We start from the raw sequence: 14,531 nt of genomic DNA, 5'->3' as shown, positions 1-14,531 counted from the left end.
TCTGGAGACCAGGAATCATGCGAGTAGCTCTCCTTTGCACCTTCTCTACTTTGTCTGCATCCATTCCCGGGGGGGGGGGGGGGCACTCAGTATATAATGCATAGTGGGTATGTGCCGCGGAGGGGACCCCCATTTTCACACCCAAATTTCCGTTCCAAGGCATAGCATTTTTGTATTATTGAGAAAAAAAAACAAAGAAAGCCGCTCCAAGGCATAGCATTTTGTTCTTAACGAGAAAAAAAGAAGAAAGAAATCCGCTCCAAGGCTTCGCATATTTTTCGTTACGCCGTTCCGGTCGCATTGATCTTCTGCAAGTTTGGTGAAAAGCGGCCGCAGAGCGCTGTCCAACCATCGTCTCTGCGAGAGCGCACCCGGCGGAGGCCGCGCTATCTGCATCATGCACGCTTGCCCGTTCCATAGGGGTGCATATATATGCACGTACTCACACGCTGACGATCCGTTCCAGGGACCCCCGTTTTCACAAAATTGTAGTTCCGAAGCCCGTTCCGAGGACCCTCCTTTTTACAATAAGCCCGCTCCAAGGCCCCCGTTTTTTGTCTCTCCCGCGGCACACCCCTACCACTTTTCTGGTCGAGTGCCCCCCCCCCCGGGCATCCATTTTGAATCTCACGTGCCATAAATTGTTCCCATATTCCAGATGAGGTCGAACCAGAGATACAAACAAAATTGGTAATATTTCAGGGGTTATTTGAGAAAAAGTCCTGTGTATTATTCCAAGTATTTGGTTAGCTTTCAAAACAGCTGCTGAGACATGTTGGTGAAAATTGAGCTCTTCATCCATGATAACACCAAGATCTTTTTCCTGCTTACATGGTTCTAATTCGTCTCCATTCATAGTATAAACACTTTTTGAATTGTTCTTCCCAATATGTAGAACCTTGCATTTCTTAGTATTAAATTTAAGTTGCCAGGTTTCACTCCATTCGACAGCATGAGTAAGATCTGCTTGAAGAGTCTTTTGTTTAACATCAGAGCTAACATCGCCGATGATTTTGGTATCGTCGGCAAAAATATACACAGAATTGTCCAAAATATTAGGTAGATCATTTATAAAGATGACAAAGAGAATGGGTCCTAACACGCTCCCTTGCGGAATTCCGCTGCTTACTTGACTCCAATCAGAACTCTCACCATTAATAGTCACTCTCTGTTCCCTTCCTGTTACAAAGGCTCTTATCCAAGCATGTAATTTTCCAACTATACCATATGACATTAATTTCTTGAGAAGTCTCTCATGAGGAACAGAGTCAAATGCTTTACAAAAGTCTAAATAAATGACATCAATAGGAATTCCAGCATCAAGTTTGCCTGTTATTTCTTCCATTGCACATAAAAGTTGTGTCATACAGGACCGATTGGGAGTAAATCCATGTTGACAGTTTGAAAGTAAACAATGATCCATCAGATGTTGCATCACTATATCCCGAATTAGACTTTCCATCAGTTTTCCAACCACTGAAGTTAAACTTATTGGTCTATAGTTTTCAATGTTCTTCTTGCTTCCCTTTTTGTGAAGCGGAGTTATGTTTCCGACTTTCCAATCATCAAATGACTTCTCAAAGATAATTTGTAGTGGAACAGAAATAGAACGTGCAGTTTCCTTCAACAGTCTTGGATGCATTTCGTCTGGACCTGGAGATTTGCTTCCATTCAGTTTGAGAACTTTCTTTTCTATCTTTTCTCTAGTAATAATTACATCTGATAGTGGTGGACCAGAGTAAAGCCAATTTACATCCGGCATACAGTACAAATTTTCATTAACAAAAACGCTTGAAAAGAAGTCATTAAGAAGTTTTGCCTTCTCTAAGTCTGAACTTATGACTTTTCCCTCAGAGTCTACTAGATCACTTATTCCAGGCCTTGATTTTATCTTCCTGTTGGCATACTTCCAACATTATCAACTTTACTCCGGCCGCGGCCGGGGAGGGGGGAGCTAGGGGTGTGGGTACTCACAAACATTGGTGACCGGGGCGGATCCATGCATGGCACATTTCCCTGATGAAATTTGACAAGCCAAAAAAAAGGCTTCACATTAAAAATTGGGGGGGGGGGGGGGGGGTACCCTTTTGGTATAAACGGTACGATATGTTCACATTACAATTTATGGCTGTTAGAAAATTAAGGGGGCACGGGCCAGCGCTGTGCCCCCCCCCCTGATTAGCGGTACGGGGACTTTAACTTACTCCTAAAAATCAAGATTATTACTGAAGGAAGCTTTAATACTGCACATATGCCAACAAAAGTACAAGTGGATGCCAAATTTTTAATAATAAATCGTGTGTTTTTTTCGCTCATCAGCACTGCACTAGCCTCGTAGTATACTGCGCACCGGTGCGCGCCGGTGGTATATCGGTGACTAATAATATAACGCGTAGTTTATGCCGACGTGTCGGGAATCTCGGAGGTGATTGATGTTTAGACTTTTAAGTTCTAACTTACTTACATCGAGGCTTGCAACATATATTTCGAAATGGTGAGTTATGAAGTCCAATAACAATGTGATATATGGACCCATATGTTAATAAAATTAGCATGTTACAAGATAATTCCTAATTTATTGTAAACTGCTGTGTGGGTAAATTTGTGTAGTCCCATATGTTGATATTGGTGATGTACCGTAGCCTAGGCCCTACCGTATTTCACGTTTTTATACGCCCAAAAGGCAAAACTCAAATCAAAACAGGCAAAATGCCAAAAGCCAGCAAGGCGTTAATGCAGTTTCCTACTTACCGACTTCAAACAAATTTCCCCACCAGAAATTGTTCACAAATGTCATGAAGCAAATCTAGGCCTGGGACAGTGATTTTCCGTTTCAAAAAATTGCCTTTTCCGTTTCAGAAAATCTCAAATTCCGTTTCAGCATGTCAGAAAACGGAAATTCTGTTTCCCCTTAGACTTTGGTACCCGGGTACGGGTGCGGGGTACAATCGAGTGTGCTGATGTCGAGTGCAGTCACGATGTGTGAATTGTCATGATTGTAGCGAAGTGAGATCGTGTTTTCTGGGGTGTTGTGGCCATTTAATATTCTCATTTTGTTGTGATTTTGGAGTAATTTGTGTTGCTATTCTGTGTATTTTGAGGGAAAATATGTTTTCCGTGATTTTCCGTTTGAAATGCCACTTTCCGTTTCAAAATGCCCTTTCCGTGAATTCCGTCCGTTTTCTCTTTCCCTACAAATCACAATCACATTTCGAGGTCAGATTTTCCGAATATCGTAGGTATGTTGCAAAAAAAATAAATCTCAGAAATAAGGTGTTTTCTTCATGGCATCATTTAGAGCTCATCAAGACCTTTAATTTAACACCTCATTTATCTCAATAGCCCCAGAAATGAGAAAGTTATTGCAGTTTTAAGGTAATATAAATCGCCTATTCAATTCTTATGTATTCCTTTATTTTTTAAGCCAAAAGTTGCGATCTTAACTGGGACCAAGGTGCACCAAAGAAAACAGCAATGCGCATGCATTTGCATATGGAAGTGCCCCAAAACATGCCCAAAAATAACAGACGCCGTCGAAACAGGGACATAAAAAACATCTTTAGCGTCAGTAGATTTCATTCAAATTTCACCACAATATAGTTTAAATGTTGCGGGATGAATAAATTTTAGAATGGGATGATACCTGTAAATGTGAATAGCAATAGGTTGAAATTGTAAACTGCTGTGTGGGTAAATTTGTGTAGTCCCATATGTTGATATTGGTGATGTACCGTAGCCTAGGCCCTACCGTATTTCACGTTTTTATACGCCCAAAAGGCAAAACTCAAATCAAAACAGGCAAAATGCCAAAAGCCAGCAAGGCGTTAATGCAGTTTCCTACTTACCGACTTCAAACAAATTTCCCCACCAGAAATTGTTCACAAATGTCATGAAGCAAATCTAGGCCTGGGACAGTGATTTTCCGTTTCAAAAAATTGCCTTTTCCGTTTCAGAAAATCTCAAATTCCGTTTCAGCATGTCAGAAAACGGAAATTCTGTTTCCCCTTAGACTTTGGTACCCGGGTACGGGTGCGGGGTACAATCGAGTGTGCTGATGTCGAGTGCAGTCACGATGTGTGAATTGTCATGATTGTAGCGAAGTGAGATCGTGTTTTCTGGGGTGTTGTGGCCATTTAATATTCTCATTTTGTTGTGATTTTGGAGTAATTTGTGTTGCTATTCTGTGTATTTTGAGGGAAAATATGTTTTCCGTGATTTTCCGTTTGAAATGCCACTTTCCGTTTCAAAATGCCCTTTCCGTGAATTCCGTCCGTTTTCTCTTTCCCTACAAATCACAATCACATTTCGAGGTCAGATTTTCCGAATATCGTAGGTATGTTGCAAAAAAAATAAATCTCAGAAATAAGGTGTTTTCTTCATGGCATCATTTAGAGCTCATCAAGACCTTTAATTTAACACCTCATTTATCTCAATAGCCCCAGAAATGAGAAAGTTATTGCAGTTTTAAGGTAATATAAATCGCCTATTCAATTCTTATGTATTCCTTTATTTTTTAAGCCAAAAGTTGCGATCTTAACTGGGACCAAGGTGCACCAAAGAAAACAGCAATGCGCATGCATTTGCATATGGAAGTGCCCCAAAACATGCCCAAAAATAACAGACGCAACCGAAACGGACATAAAAAACATCTTTAGCGTCAGTAGATTTCATTCAAATTTCACCACAATATAGTTTAAATGTTGCGGGATGAATAAATTTTAGAATGGGATGATACCTGTAAATGTGAATAGCAAGAGGTTGAAAAGAGTCGCACACAAAGTCGCAAGATGAGAATTTTTTTAAAGTCTTTACAGCTGCCATAAACATTTAACTATGTAAAAACAATGATGCCATGGGGAATAACCTTTCCTTGCACATGCAAAAACAATAAAAAGCAATGCCCCCACAGTCGCCCTGCAATTCTAGCCAGCACACTCAATGCCTCATTCAGAATCCACCTAGAGGGCACTTTTGCAACATACCTAAATATCACGATTGGGATCGGCTGTACCCCTGTAATAACAAAGTTCTGGTTACTTGAAATAATGCTTGAATTTCAATAATTTCATAAAATGAAGAGGTTTTACAGGCTAGCGTTCAGCCTTACTCGACACTCCGTTTTGTTGACGATCAGCCATGCATTAAAGGTCAAGTCCACCTCAGAAAATTTTGTATTTGAATCAATAGAGAAAAATCAGACAAGCACAATGCTGAAACTTTCATCAAAATTGGATGTAAAATAAGAAATTTATGACATTTCAAAGTTTTGCTTATTTTCAACAAAATAGTTATATGAACGAGCCAGTTAAATCCAAATGAGAGAGTCGATGTCACTCACTCACTATTTCTTTTGTTTTTTATTGTTTGAATTATACAATATTTTAATTTTTACGAATTTGACGATTAGGACCTCCTTGCCTGAAGCACAAAATGTCAAAATAATGGAATTCCACGTGTTCAGGGAGGAATGAAACTTCATTTCACATGACAATGATGAGAAAATACAAATATTTCATATTTCGTATAATAAAATACAAAAGAAATAGTGAGTGATGTCATCAACTCTCTCATTTAGATGTAACTGGCTCGTTCATATAACTATTTTGTTGAAAATAAGCGAATCTTTAAAATGCCATAACTTTCTTATTTTACATCCGATTTTGATGAAATTTTCAGTGTTATGTTTGTTGAATTTTTCTCTTTTTATTCAAATCAAGTTTTTGTTGGGGTGTACTTGTCCTTTAAGTCTTTTGTTAAGCGTGTGATACTAGCTTCTGACGGAAACCTATGAAAACATGGTTATTTAATGAAATTATGGAAATACAAGCATTGTTTCGAGGGAACATAACTTTTTTACCTTTTGACCATTTTCTGTGATTAAGGTATCAAATAAGAGCAGATATTGAACTTTTTAGCCATGTGGTTTTCTTTTTGAAATACAGATATACCTCCTGCCAAATGAGTTTTTGGTGTCCTTTCTTCAAATTGTTTTTGCTCATGCATGAATGAGGAATAATCTAGGTAATTTCAGATGAAAGAGCTTTGCATTGGTAGGTCATTTGTCTATTTTATTTATGATTAAGTTATGATAAATCATCGCTAAATCTTGGTTTCGTTTTTTGTTAGACGCACTGTATTAATAACCATGCTTTGGGATCTCATTTCATTTTATAGGCAAGTCTAGATGACACAGAAGATGTTGCTCTGGATTTTGGCACGGAAGATGAATGGAAGAAACACAAGGCCTTGAGGTTTGTATTCCGAATGTTAACAGCCTAAATAAAATAAATTTATGACTCAGTGGCATAGATTTCTTAAGTTTGATGAGTAGTTGTGGTATGACATTAAAAGCAATCTATTGCATGTTTTCATGGGGAGTTCAACACCATTTGCATGAAAATTACCCAAAACAAGATTTGTGATGAGCAGACATTATTCAATGCCTCTGAAAATTCCCTTATGGCACAGCAATTATCTCACTACTGCTAGCCTTATACAGTTATCCGAGTCAGAGCAGGCTTGCCCCGAAGAATTTCTCATTTTTCAATGTTAACTCTAGTTTGCTTTCCCCCAAAAGATTCTCTAATGTAGGTTTTTCCAGTGCTTTTTCGCAAAGTCTGGGATCATCAAATAATGTGATCCACTTCCCTTGAAAGCTGATGCCTGCATAATTGCTTAACTGCATGATGATATGAATATCATTGAAATGTTAAACCGAAGAACGTACTCTGCCACCCCTTCGCTAATTTTATTCAGGTATCCGATGGCGGCTATAGCCCACCTGTTCTTCAGAGTGAGCGCCCTCTTGGCCTATCTCTTCTGCAATCTCTTCAGCAGCAGTTTCATCCTTGACTTTGTGGTGACGGTGTTCCTCCTTGCCGTGGATTTCTGGGTGGTGAAGAATGTAACGGGGCGTCTGCTGGTGGGGCTGAGGTGGTGGAACCATGTGGATGAAGACGGGACAAGCCACTGGGTGTTTGAGGCAAGGAAGGTGAGAGGAAATTTTCAAATGTCTCCATATTGCCTTCCATTTCAAATACCTAATAGAATTCATGGTTCGGAGCCCATCAGAGACATTTTGGAAAATTATTTCACTTTTTTCCAGTCCAGGAAATATCAAGGATTTTGATTAAAAATACCTCAAATGAGGGGAAAATGCTTCAAATGAGGGAAAAATCAGGGAATTTTGATCAGCCCAAAAGTCCAAACCATGGTAATCAGTCAGACTCTTTTTTTATTTTGTTGCATATCAAACAACATCCTTTGAATGACCGGTTATGATGGCACTAATTAGTTTTACATTATTGTTTTTATAAGTGAAAATACATTTAATTCACTGCAACAACTTAGAAAACATGCGAAATTGGGAATGTGATTAAATAATTCATCAGTGAAAAATCAGGGAATTTTGTTTCCTTGAAAAGCTGGGAACCATGTAGATACTTCCAAATCTAAATTCAATTTCTTTGACTCAACCTCTTAGCATCAACCTTAAATCTTGGATGTCATCGTCTCTATGTCACTGATAGAGAGAGTGATGTCTCTATCTCTCTGTCACTCATTCCGTTCCCTCTGTCAAGCCTTCACCTTTGAAAAGAATCTTGGATTATCAACAAAAAATTATAGTCATAATTCTGTGCAATTTGCATGCTAAATTCTACCATTTATTCTGAATACATGTACTGTTGCTGCTAGTTTCTGTGTAATAAATGCTTTTGATTTTGCTTATTTCTAATTTGAAAATGTATTTGGTTGTTTATCTAAGGATTTTGCTTTGTTTGTATTTAAGAAGGCTAATTAGTTTTCAATAATACTACTGTCTGTAGTCTCTAGTATTATGTCCTAAATTCATGTAAAGTTAGCATTTCTGTATTCTGAACTCAACATAATCAATATCTTATTTATCTAGGGTTCAACTAAGAAGGCTAATTAGTTTTCAATAATACTACTGTCTGTAGTCTCTAGTATTATGTCCTAAATTCATGTAAAGTTAGCATTTCTGTATTCTGAACTCAACATAATCAATATCTTATTTATCTAGGGTTCAAGAAAAAATGAAGAATCAGGCTTGGAATCAAGGATATTCTGGTTTGGTCTGGTGGTGTGTCCTATCTTCTGGGTAGTGTTCGTCTTTACAAATATTTTTGGTCTCAAAATAAATTGGCTGGTAAGTGCACAGTTCGTAACCTTCATGTTCATAACCTTGACAGTTCATAAAGCTTCGCTTTTTAGCAGCTTCCTCCGTTTCCGACCCGATACATGGTTATCTTGATTATTATACATATAAAGTTTCTTTGTTTTATTGATTATAATTATATCAAGATGTATGTAACAAAACTTATTGTAAAATGATTGTTGGAAATGGAAAATGAATGAAATGAAATGTGAGTTTACGTGACACCAAGGACCTAGTCTGCAGGCACAGACCCTCATTGGAACTTTGATCAACAAGTGTGCCTCCACGCAAAGACTAGCACATACAAAACTTGCTGTTGAGCGAGAGAGCCTTCAGTACACAAGGCATGAGTAGGCTGCACATTCAGACCCTTATTTCGAGTGAAGGGTTTGCCCAGCAGACTACCAAGGACCTTCTTGCTGGGCATCACTTCATGGGCCATAGCAAGGCTTAATTTAAAGCCACTGAGGCTGCATACGTAGATGCTCTGATTGGCATTTATTCCTCTCTCATTCACCTTGGATATTGTTATGTCCTTTTAAAGCTTTCCTCATCTGTGCTGTGCTACGACTAAATGCTAGTGGTCTTGCCCTAAAAATATCAAAATGTAAGGCCAGCCATATGAGCCATGTACATTCAATCCATAGGATTTTCTTGATTTTCTTATTACATAACATATACCGTAAGTTAATATTTTAATAAGGTGAGATATCATAATTGGATCAAACTACTTGTAGATCACTTTGCTTGGAAACATTGTAATACCAATTAATGCAATAAAATGTTCTTGACATGAATCTTATTGATATCATCACCTGGGTGAAGCTTGGAAAAAATAACACGGAGGCTCGGGCAGTTTTAATCCAAAAATGCTCACAAGAGCCTCGGACAATAAAAAAAGGATCCCTGGAAATGCCTTTTCACTGCAGTGTTAAAGCCTATAATGTTGTAGATTTGTGCAGTATGTTGTAAAAAGTAGCACCCCCTCAAAAAAAAAATTGCCTGCTGTGAAGTGAATATACAACTACTGCTCGAGTCCAGCTATCAATGTTAATAAAGTATGTTAAGGTAGGCCCAAACTGATTGATTAATTGATTGATTGAATGGTTTATTTCAAATATTCACTGAAAATAGCAGCCAAAAGGCTGAATTACATTCAGTTTAGAAATGGTTAATACAGACATATAAAAACATACAACTTCAAATAAAATACGACTTGAAATGAAATAGCCAAATATTAAAATGAAATTGTTCTTCAAAATAATTATACAAATATGAAATTTCAGAACAAACTTGAAATCTGACGGTTGGTAAGACTTCTAACCTGGCCATTTATCATTCCTCTATCAACCATTAACAAACACAGACACATTAATTAATCACACATATAATTTGCAATATGGCAATTATTTGAAGTAAAGCAGTCATTTGCACCTGTTATTTATTTATTTTTCCTTGTGTGTTTATACTGATAAGATCATAACAACGGTTGGCGTTATTCTCAATGGAGCAAATTTATATGGCTATATCCGCTGCAAAATAGGCTCTCGGAAAGAGTTATCATCAATGGCTTCTCAATTCCTTGGTCAGCAGATGCTAAAATCGGTAAGCCTAGGGTCCAGATTTTTTATTTTTACAATATTTTAAGAGAGAAAAAATGTTTAAATATCATGTATTAATCAGCAAACATTGCTCTATCTTATTCGATCTAAAAGCTTATTCAAGGAATACAAATGCAATCAAATATTTATTACATTAGATACTCTAAGGCACAAATCCATTACCCTGTGGGGAAACACTATAATATGAAGAGTTACAACTAAAGATTAATAATATCAATAATTCAGTCATCCAGTGAATTTTGATAGTTTGTTGTATTAAAGTTAACATGCTTCAGTCACATTTCCCCTATGGCTACTGTACGGCGAGTCAAAAACAGCTGTTTCATTTTATTCACACCACCCATATGTAGCTGGTACAAAAAATGTTAAAGCGGCTATTTTCGACTTGCTGTACGGCAGTCGTTGGGGAAATATGAACAGTGTTAGAAAGGATACATCTGTTGTATTTGCTCAAGGAACTCCAAATTTCATGGTGCGAGGTTATTGCTTTTGAATTACATTTCATATTTTGCTGTAATTGAAATGTTCAACCTAGTCATCCAGCAGTCATTCCAAGTATGTACATGTAGATATGAGAATACAGTTATAGATATAATAAACTGGTGACTTATTTTAAAGAAATTTAAAAATGATTGGCAAGTGAATGCTATTTGATTAATTTAGAAATTGTTTCTCCCCCCTCCGATACAGGCTATGTCAACAGCATCTCGGCCGCAGACAACACAATAGGTACTAAATCATTTTCCAGAGGGAGGATGCATGAAAGAGAGAAGTATTTATCTCAAGTCTTCAATTCTTGATTCCATATTTCTAAGGCTTATTTATTTGAATATAGATGTTTGTGATTTTGTATGAAATTGTCTTTTTGTATTGTGTCATCAAATTAATAAATCTTGATTCATGTAAATATGTAATTGTTATGAAAGATGTATTTCATTTCTATTAAAAAAAACAGGTGCTGGGATATTTAGTTATCTTTTATTAGACAAAAATATTGAATTATGCCCATTTTTATATCAAATAGAAAGAAACATTTCCCCTAAAATGTATGCGGTACATCATTTTCTTATTTAAACCAGAACAAGATAAATCTCAATTTTAATATTTAATCAAGAGAAATTTGTTGAATATTTTTGAACACCTTGCATTTAAGAAACAATATAAATTTAAGAACTTTTTTTATATTTGGATAACAGGGAATGAGTGTATGTTTTTGAAAAAGTATCTTGTGACAAAGTGCTTAGTAAATACGTTTCATTCGAGGAGTTTAAGTAACTGTTGTAAGGACAGTGAATTTCTGTTTACAAAAATGGTCTAGATTTACTCTGTTTCGGAATACCTGTAATTCTGTTTCAAACTAGATCTAAGATCTAAATTCTGTTATGTCATAGAAAGTGTACACAACAAAATGTATTCCATTTGGCAATTTCAATGAATTTTACATAATTTGTTTGTATGTACTGACAAACAGAAAATCACTGTCCCTACTGGTCTTGTTTGTCAAACTGAATATAGTTGAGTAAAGTTAGCTCTAGTACATGAAATAAATGACAATATTTGTTGTTTAACTATTTGTCAATTGTTTTCAGGTGTGGCTGTGGAGAATATTTGAAATATGTGCAATCATTTGTTTTATTTCACGTTTGCTTTATCACTGGCATATGGTGCCATAATCTGCCCGAACTTATACAAAATACTAAAGGCAGATATGTGGTTATCAATTTCTCTATGTATATGTTAATAATGATGATAATAATAATCATTAATTTGTATATCGCAGCTTTTATATGGATATATTCAGCTGTGCTTGTTCAGAGCTCTTTAAATGTCTACACAGCATATTTTCTTAACTAACGAGATATGTTTTTATTTTGATTTGATTTCCCCTGAAATGATAAATTCTTTGATAAGTACACATGCAAACTTCATTTTGACAAAAACTTGAAAGTATTCGGCATCTTATTTGGCCTGAAAATTTCAGATTAATAATCACTATGTAATGTACATTTAGGATATTTGTTCATTTGTGCACACTTAATGTGATCCAATTGTATTGGGCTTAATTTTAGATTAAGGTTAGGTTAAACAGGAGGGGGGTTTTAAATACCCCCTCTTCAGAGCTTAAACCTCTTGTGTGAATTTGGGCCTTTGTGTTAAAATGTTGTGAATTAATTTTATATTTAAGGCTAGAATTAACACAATTTTTCCACCATACAGAAGCCCCCCCCCAAAAAAAAATCACAGAATTCAAAATAAAAACTTTTTAATAACTTTTTGCTTTTAACTGTAAAAATATTGGTTCCATTCTCAGATGGATTTACTATTATTTTGTGTGTTTTCTTGCTTATCCTGATGACACACTCGGCCACTTAAGACATTATTTAGTGTGAAATGTTTCAAGTCCAAAAGAGAAATACAAATTTTGTAAAGTTAACGCTATGGTCATAAATGCCTTTACGAACAGTCAAACACTTTGCAAATGATTTCATACCATTTATTGCTACATGTATCTTTTGTATGTTGCTCCTTAAGTTATCTGTGACCATAGTAAAGGGTGGGCAATGCAAACATTGTGTGAAAAGGAGACAAAAGGAAATATGGATATATGAACAATTTGATCATTCATTTGATTTTGGTGTTTTAGAATAAACTCAAATAATCTTAATTTCACATAACTTGGTATGAATTGTCATTCCGAGAAAAATCGGTGCAATTAAAAGAACTTGCACAGAATATCAAACTTCTCTAGCAAAGCTTTTTGTATATTACTGCATGTATTGAATTAAATCCCAATGGCTCTGTAAGTAACACACGTCTGTAATTACTGTCAGTTACGAGCTGCATATTACATTTACGTTGGAAATATGTTTGAGGAAGGGCAGTGATACACCCTCCCCCTATTGTGTTGAGATATTATCTGTAATTAGAGAGTTTTAGCAATCACTATGCAGGCGCTTTCTATAACGCAGAGAATCTTGTCAAAAGCCCAAAACAGCCTTTGTCGAAAATCAGTGAATCAAAACAGTAGTGTCATGGACTCTGGACAAACAACATATTTCCAATTTTTTGTCCAGTCCGAATCTTCGGACAATCTGCTTTCCTGGTCTACCAACTATCAACAAAAACCTCTTAGCCGTCAATTGTGATTTGACTTCCATGTGCATTTTCAAAGGAATTGGTGTGTTTGATAAAGCATTTGCGTAGTGATTGTGAAAATACACTATTGTAATGTGCAGTATCAATGATGTGAATCAACCATTCCTGTTTTACCGTTGCTTTTGGTATACTGTATGCTATATATTTTAAGAGATTAAAACATTTAACTTATGAAACCATCTACTTGAATGTAGTGCAGTTTGTTGTCTCTTTGTCTGTGAAGCAGAATACTGTGTGTGGGTTGCTTGCAAAATTTCAGACCACATGTCATCTGACTTATGAAAGCAGCTTGACCGTTTGCTTAGAAAAGGAATCCCCCTTTTTCTTTTCATCTGGGCAATGTCGGAATATAATCAAACTTATTGTACATTTAACTCCCATTTTCTTCATTTTCACGTATAGAGTGGACGGATGGTTCCATGACATTTGCTCTGGCGACAATTGCTCTGCTGTAAATTCCACACACTTATCGAATTACTAACTTCAACCCTGGGTTTAACATCATACCCTTCCCTAAACCTAGCATAAAACCCTTTTGCAACCCTGACCTTACATCTTAGACAAAATTAAGCCTGGAGCAGCAATTGTCCCAGGAGCAAATGTCTCACCGAACGGATGTGCATACGGATTTGCTGATTGGTCTACACCTTCATCTTCTTTGTTTGGTCTTGTCCCACATGGTCCAATCCTAGTTCATTTCGAACCAGTTCATTTAATGAAATATTTGATGTAATTGCTGTTTAGTCAGTATTGTACAACGCCTACTTAGCTTGTTGTACGCGATCAAATGGGAGGCTGAATGTCACACATTCGTACCGTTGCACAAGACGTACCATCCAAAATGTACCATTGCACGGCTGTAGGAGGTGACGTCACAATGCGATTTCATTGAACAAGGTGACAATGCGCGTACAGCCCGCTGGCTAAATGTGCAATGCTGTCCAAGATCATGTGCGCTTGTGGGCCCAGCTCGTGGGATTTTGCTTTTCGCTTTCAATATTTTTGCTCCCTTTTCATAGATTACTGGAGGGAAAAACGCGTTGTTTTATATTTTTCGCTAGATTCCGAGGAGTTGTACAACACAAATAGTGAATATTCTTATTCGTGCAATGGTGCGAGATTTCGCATTTGGTGAAAGAAAGAAATGCTCTATTCAACTCGGCCAACGCCTCGTTGAATAAAGCATCTTTCTTTCACCTCATACGAAATCTCGCACTATCGCACTCATGCCTATTCGCTATTTGTACACCATTTAGTCAATTCACCAATTTGTCTGATTTTCAGGGTAGGCTATGCCCATTTTGTCCAATGTCCACTTTGTCTTACACTGTCTAGTCTTGTCTGGTTCAATGATCTCTTCATGAATCAAATATTGATTTGATAAAGTAACAGTAGGTTGATGAGTTGGAAATGAGACCACCTGAGCATTTTAAATGAGGTGTATACTATGCAGGTATTAGACTAAGTGTAGTGATCAAAATGGCTATTTGATCAAATTGATAAAAGACAAAGTGGGTTTAGACCATGTGGTATTAGACTATATGGCCCGAATTCACAAAGGTGGTTTTGAAAACCCA

General features: G+C 36.7%; 1 protein-coding gene across 2 annotated transcripts; it reads left to right on the top strand.

The window, feature by feature from the left end:
• The first annotated feature begins 2,379 nt into the window (after positions 1–2,379).
• LOC121422538 (Golgi apparatus membrane protein TVP23 homolog B-like) lies at positions 2,380–13,126 on the top strand. Of its 2 annotated transcripts, XM_041617676.1 has the most exons (6): positions 2,380–2,494; positions 6,175–6,251; positions 6,757–6,991; positions 8,042–8,167; positions 9,653–9,781; positions 10,489–13,126. In XM_041617676.1, exons 1-6 carry the CDS (start codon positions 2,492–2,494, stop codon positions 10,525–10,527), a joined length of 609 nt encoding a protein of 202 aa, XP_041473610.1. In that variant the 5' UTR covers positions 2,380–2,491; the 3' UTR covers positions 10,528–13,126. The 2 variants fall into 2 exon arrangements, with proteins under 2 accessions (XP_041473610.1, XP_041473611.1); XM_041617677.1 differs by lacking the exon at positions 9,653–9,781.
• Positions 13,127–14,531: the final 1,405 nt, after the last annotated feature.

This window comes from Lytechinus variegatus, chromosome 10 (assembly GCF_018143015.1).
Source record: "Lytechinus variegatus isolate NC3 chromosome 10, Lvar_3.0, whole genome shotgun sequence".
Lineage (NCBI taxonomy): Eukaryota > Metazoa > Echinodermata > Echinoidea > Temnopleuroida > Toxopneustidae > Lytechinus > Lytechinus variegatus.
This window is presented reverse-complemented; position numbering and strand designations above follow the sequence as displayed.

Excerpts from the sequence above, each read along its gene's own strand:
- LOC121422538 (XM_041617676.1), top strand. Across the intron at positions 6,252-6,756 it reads AAGAAACACAAGGCCTTGAG|GTATCCGATGGCGGCTATAG; the intron begins GTTTGTATTCCG and ends AATTTTATTCAG. Across the intron at positions 6,992-8,041 it reads GGGTGTTTGAGGCAAGGAAG|GGTTCAAGAAAAAATGAAGA; the intron begins GTGAGAGGAAAT and ends TTATTTATCTAG.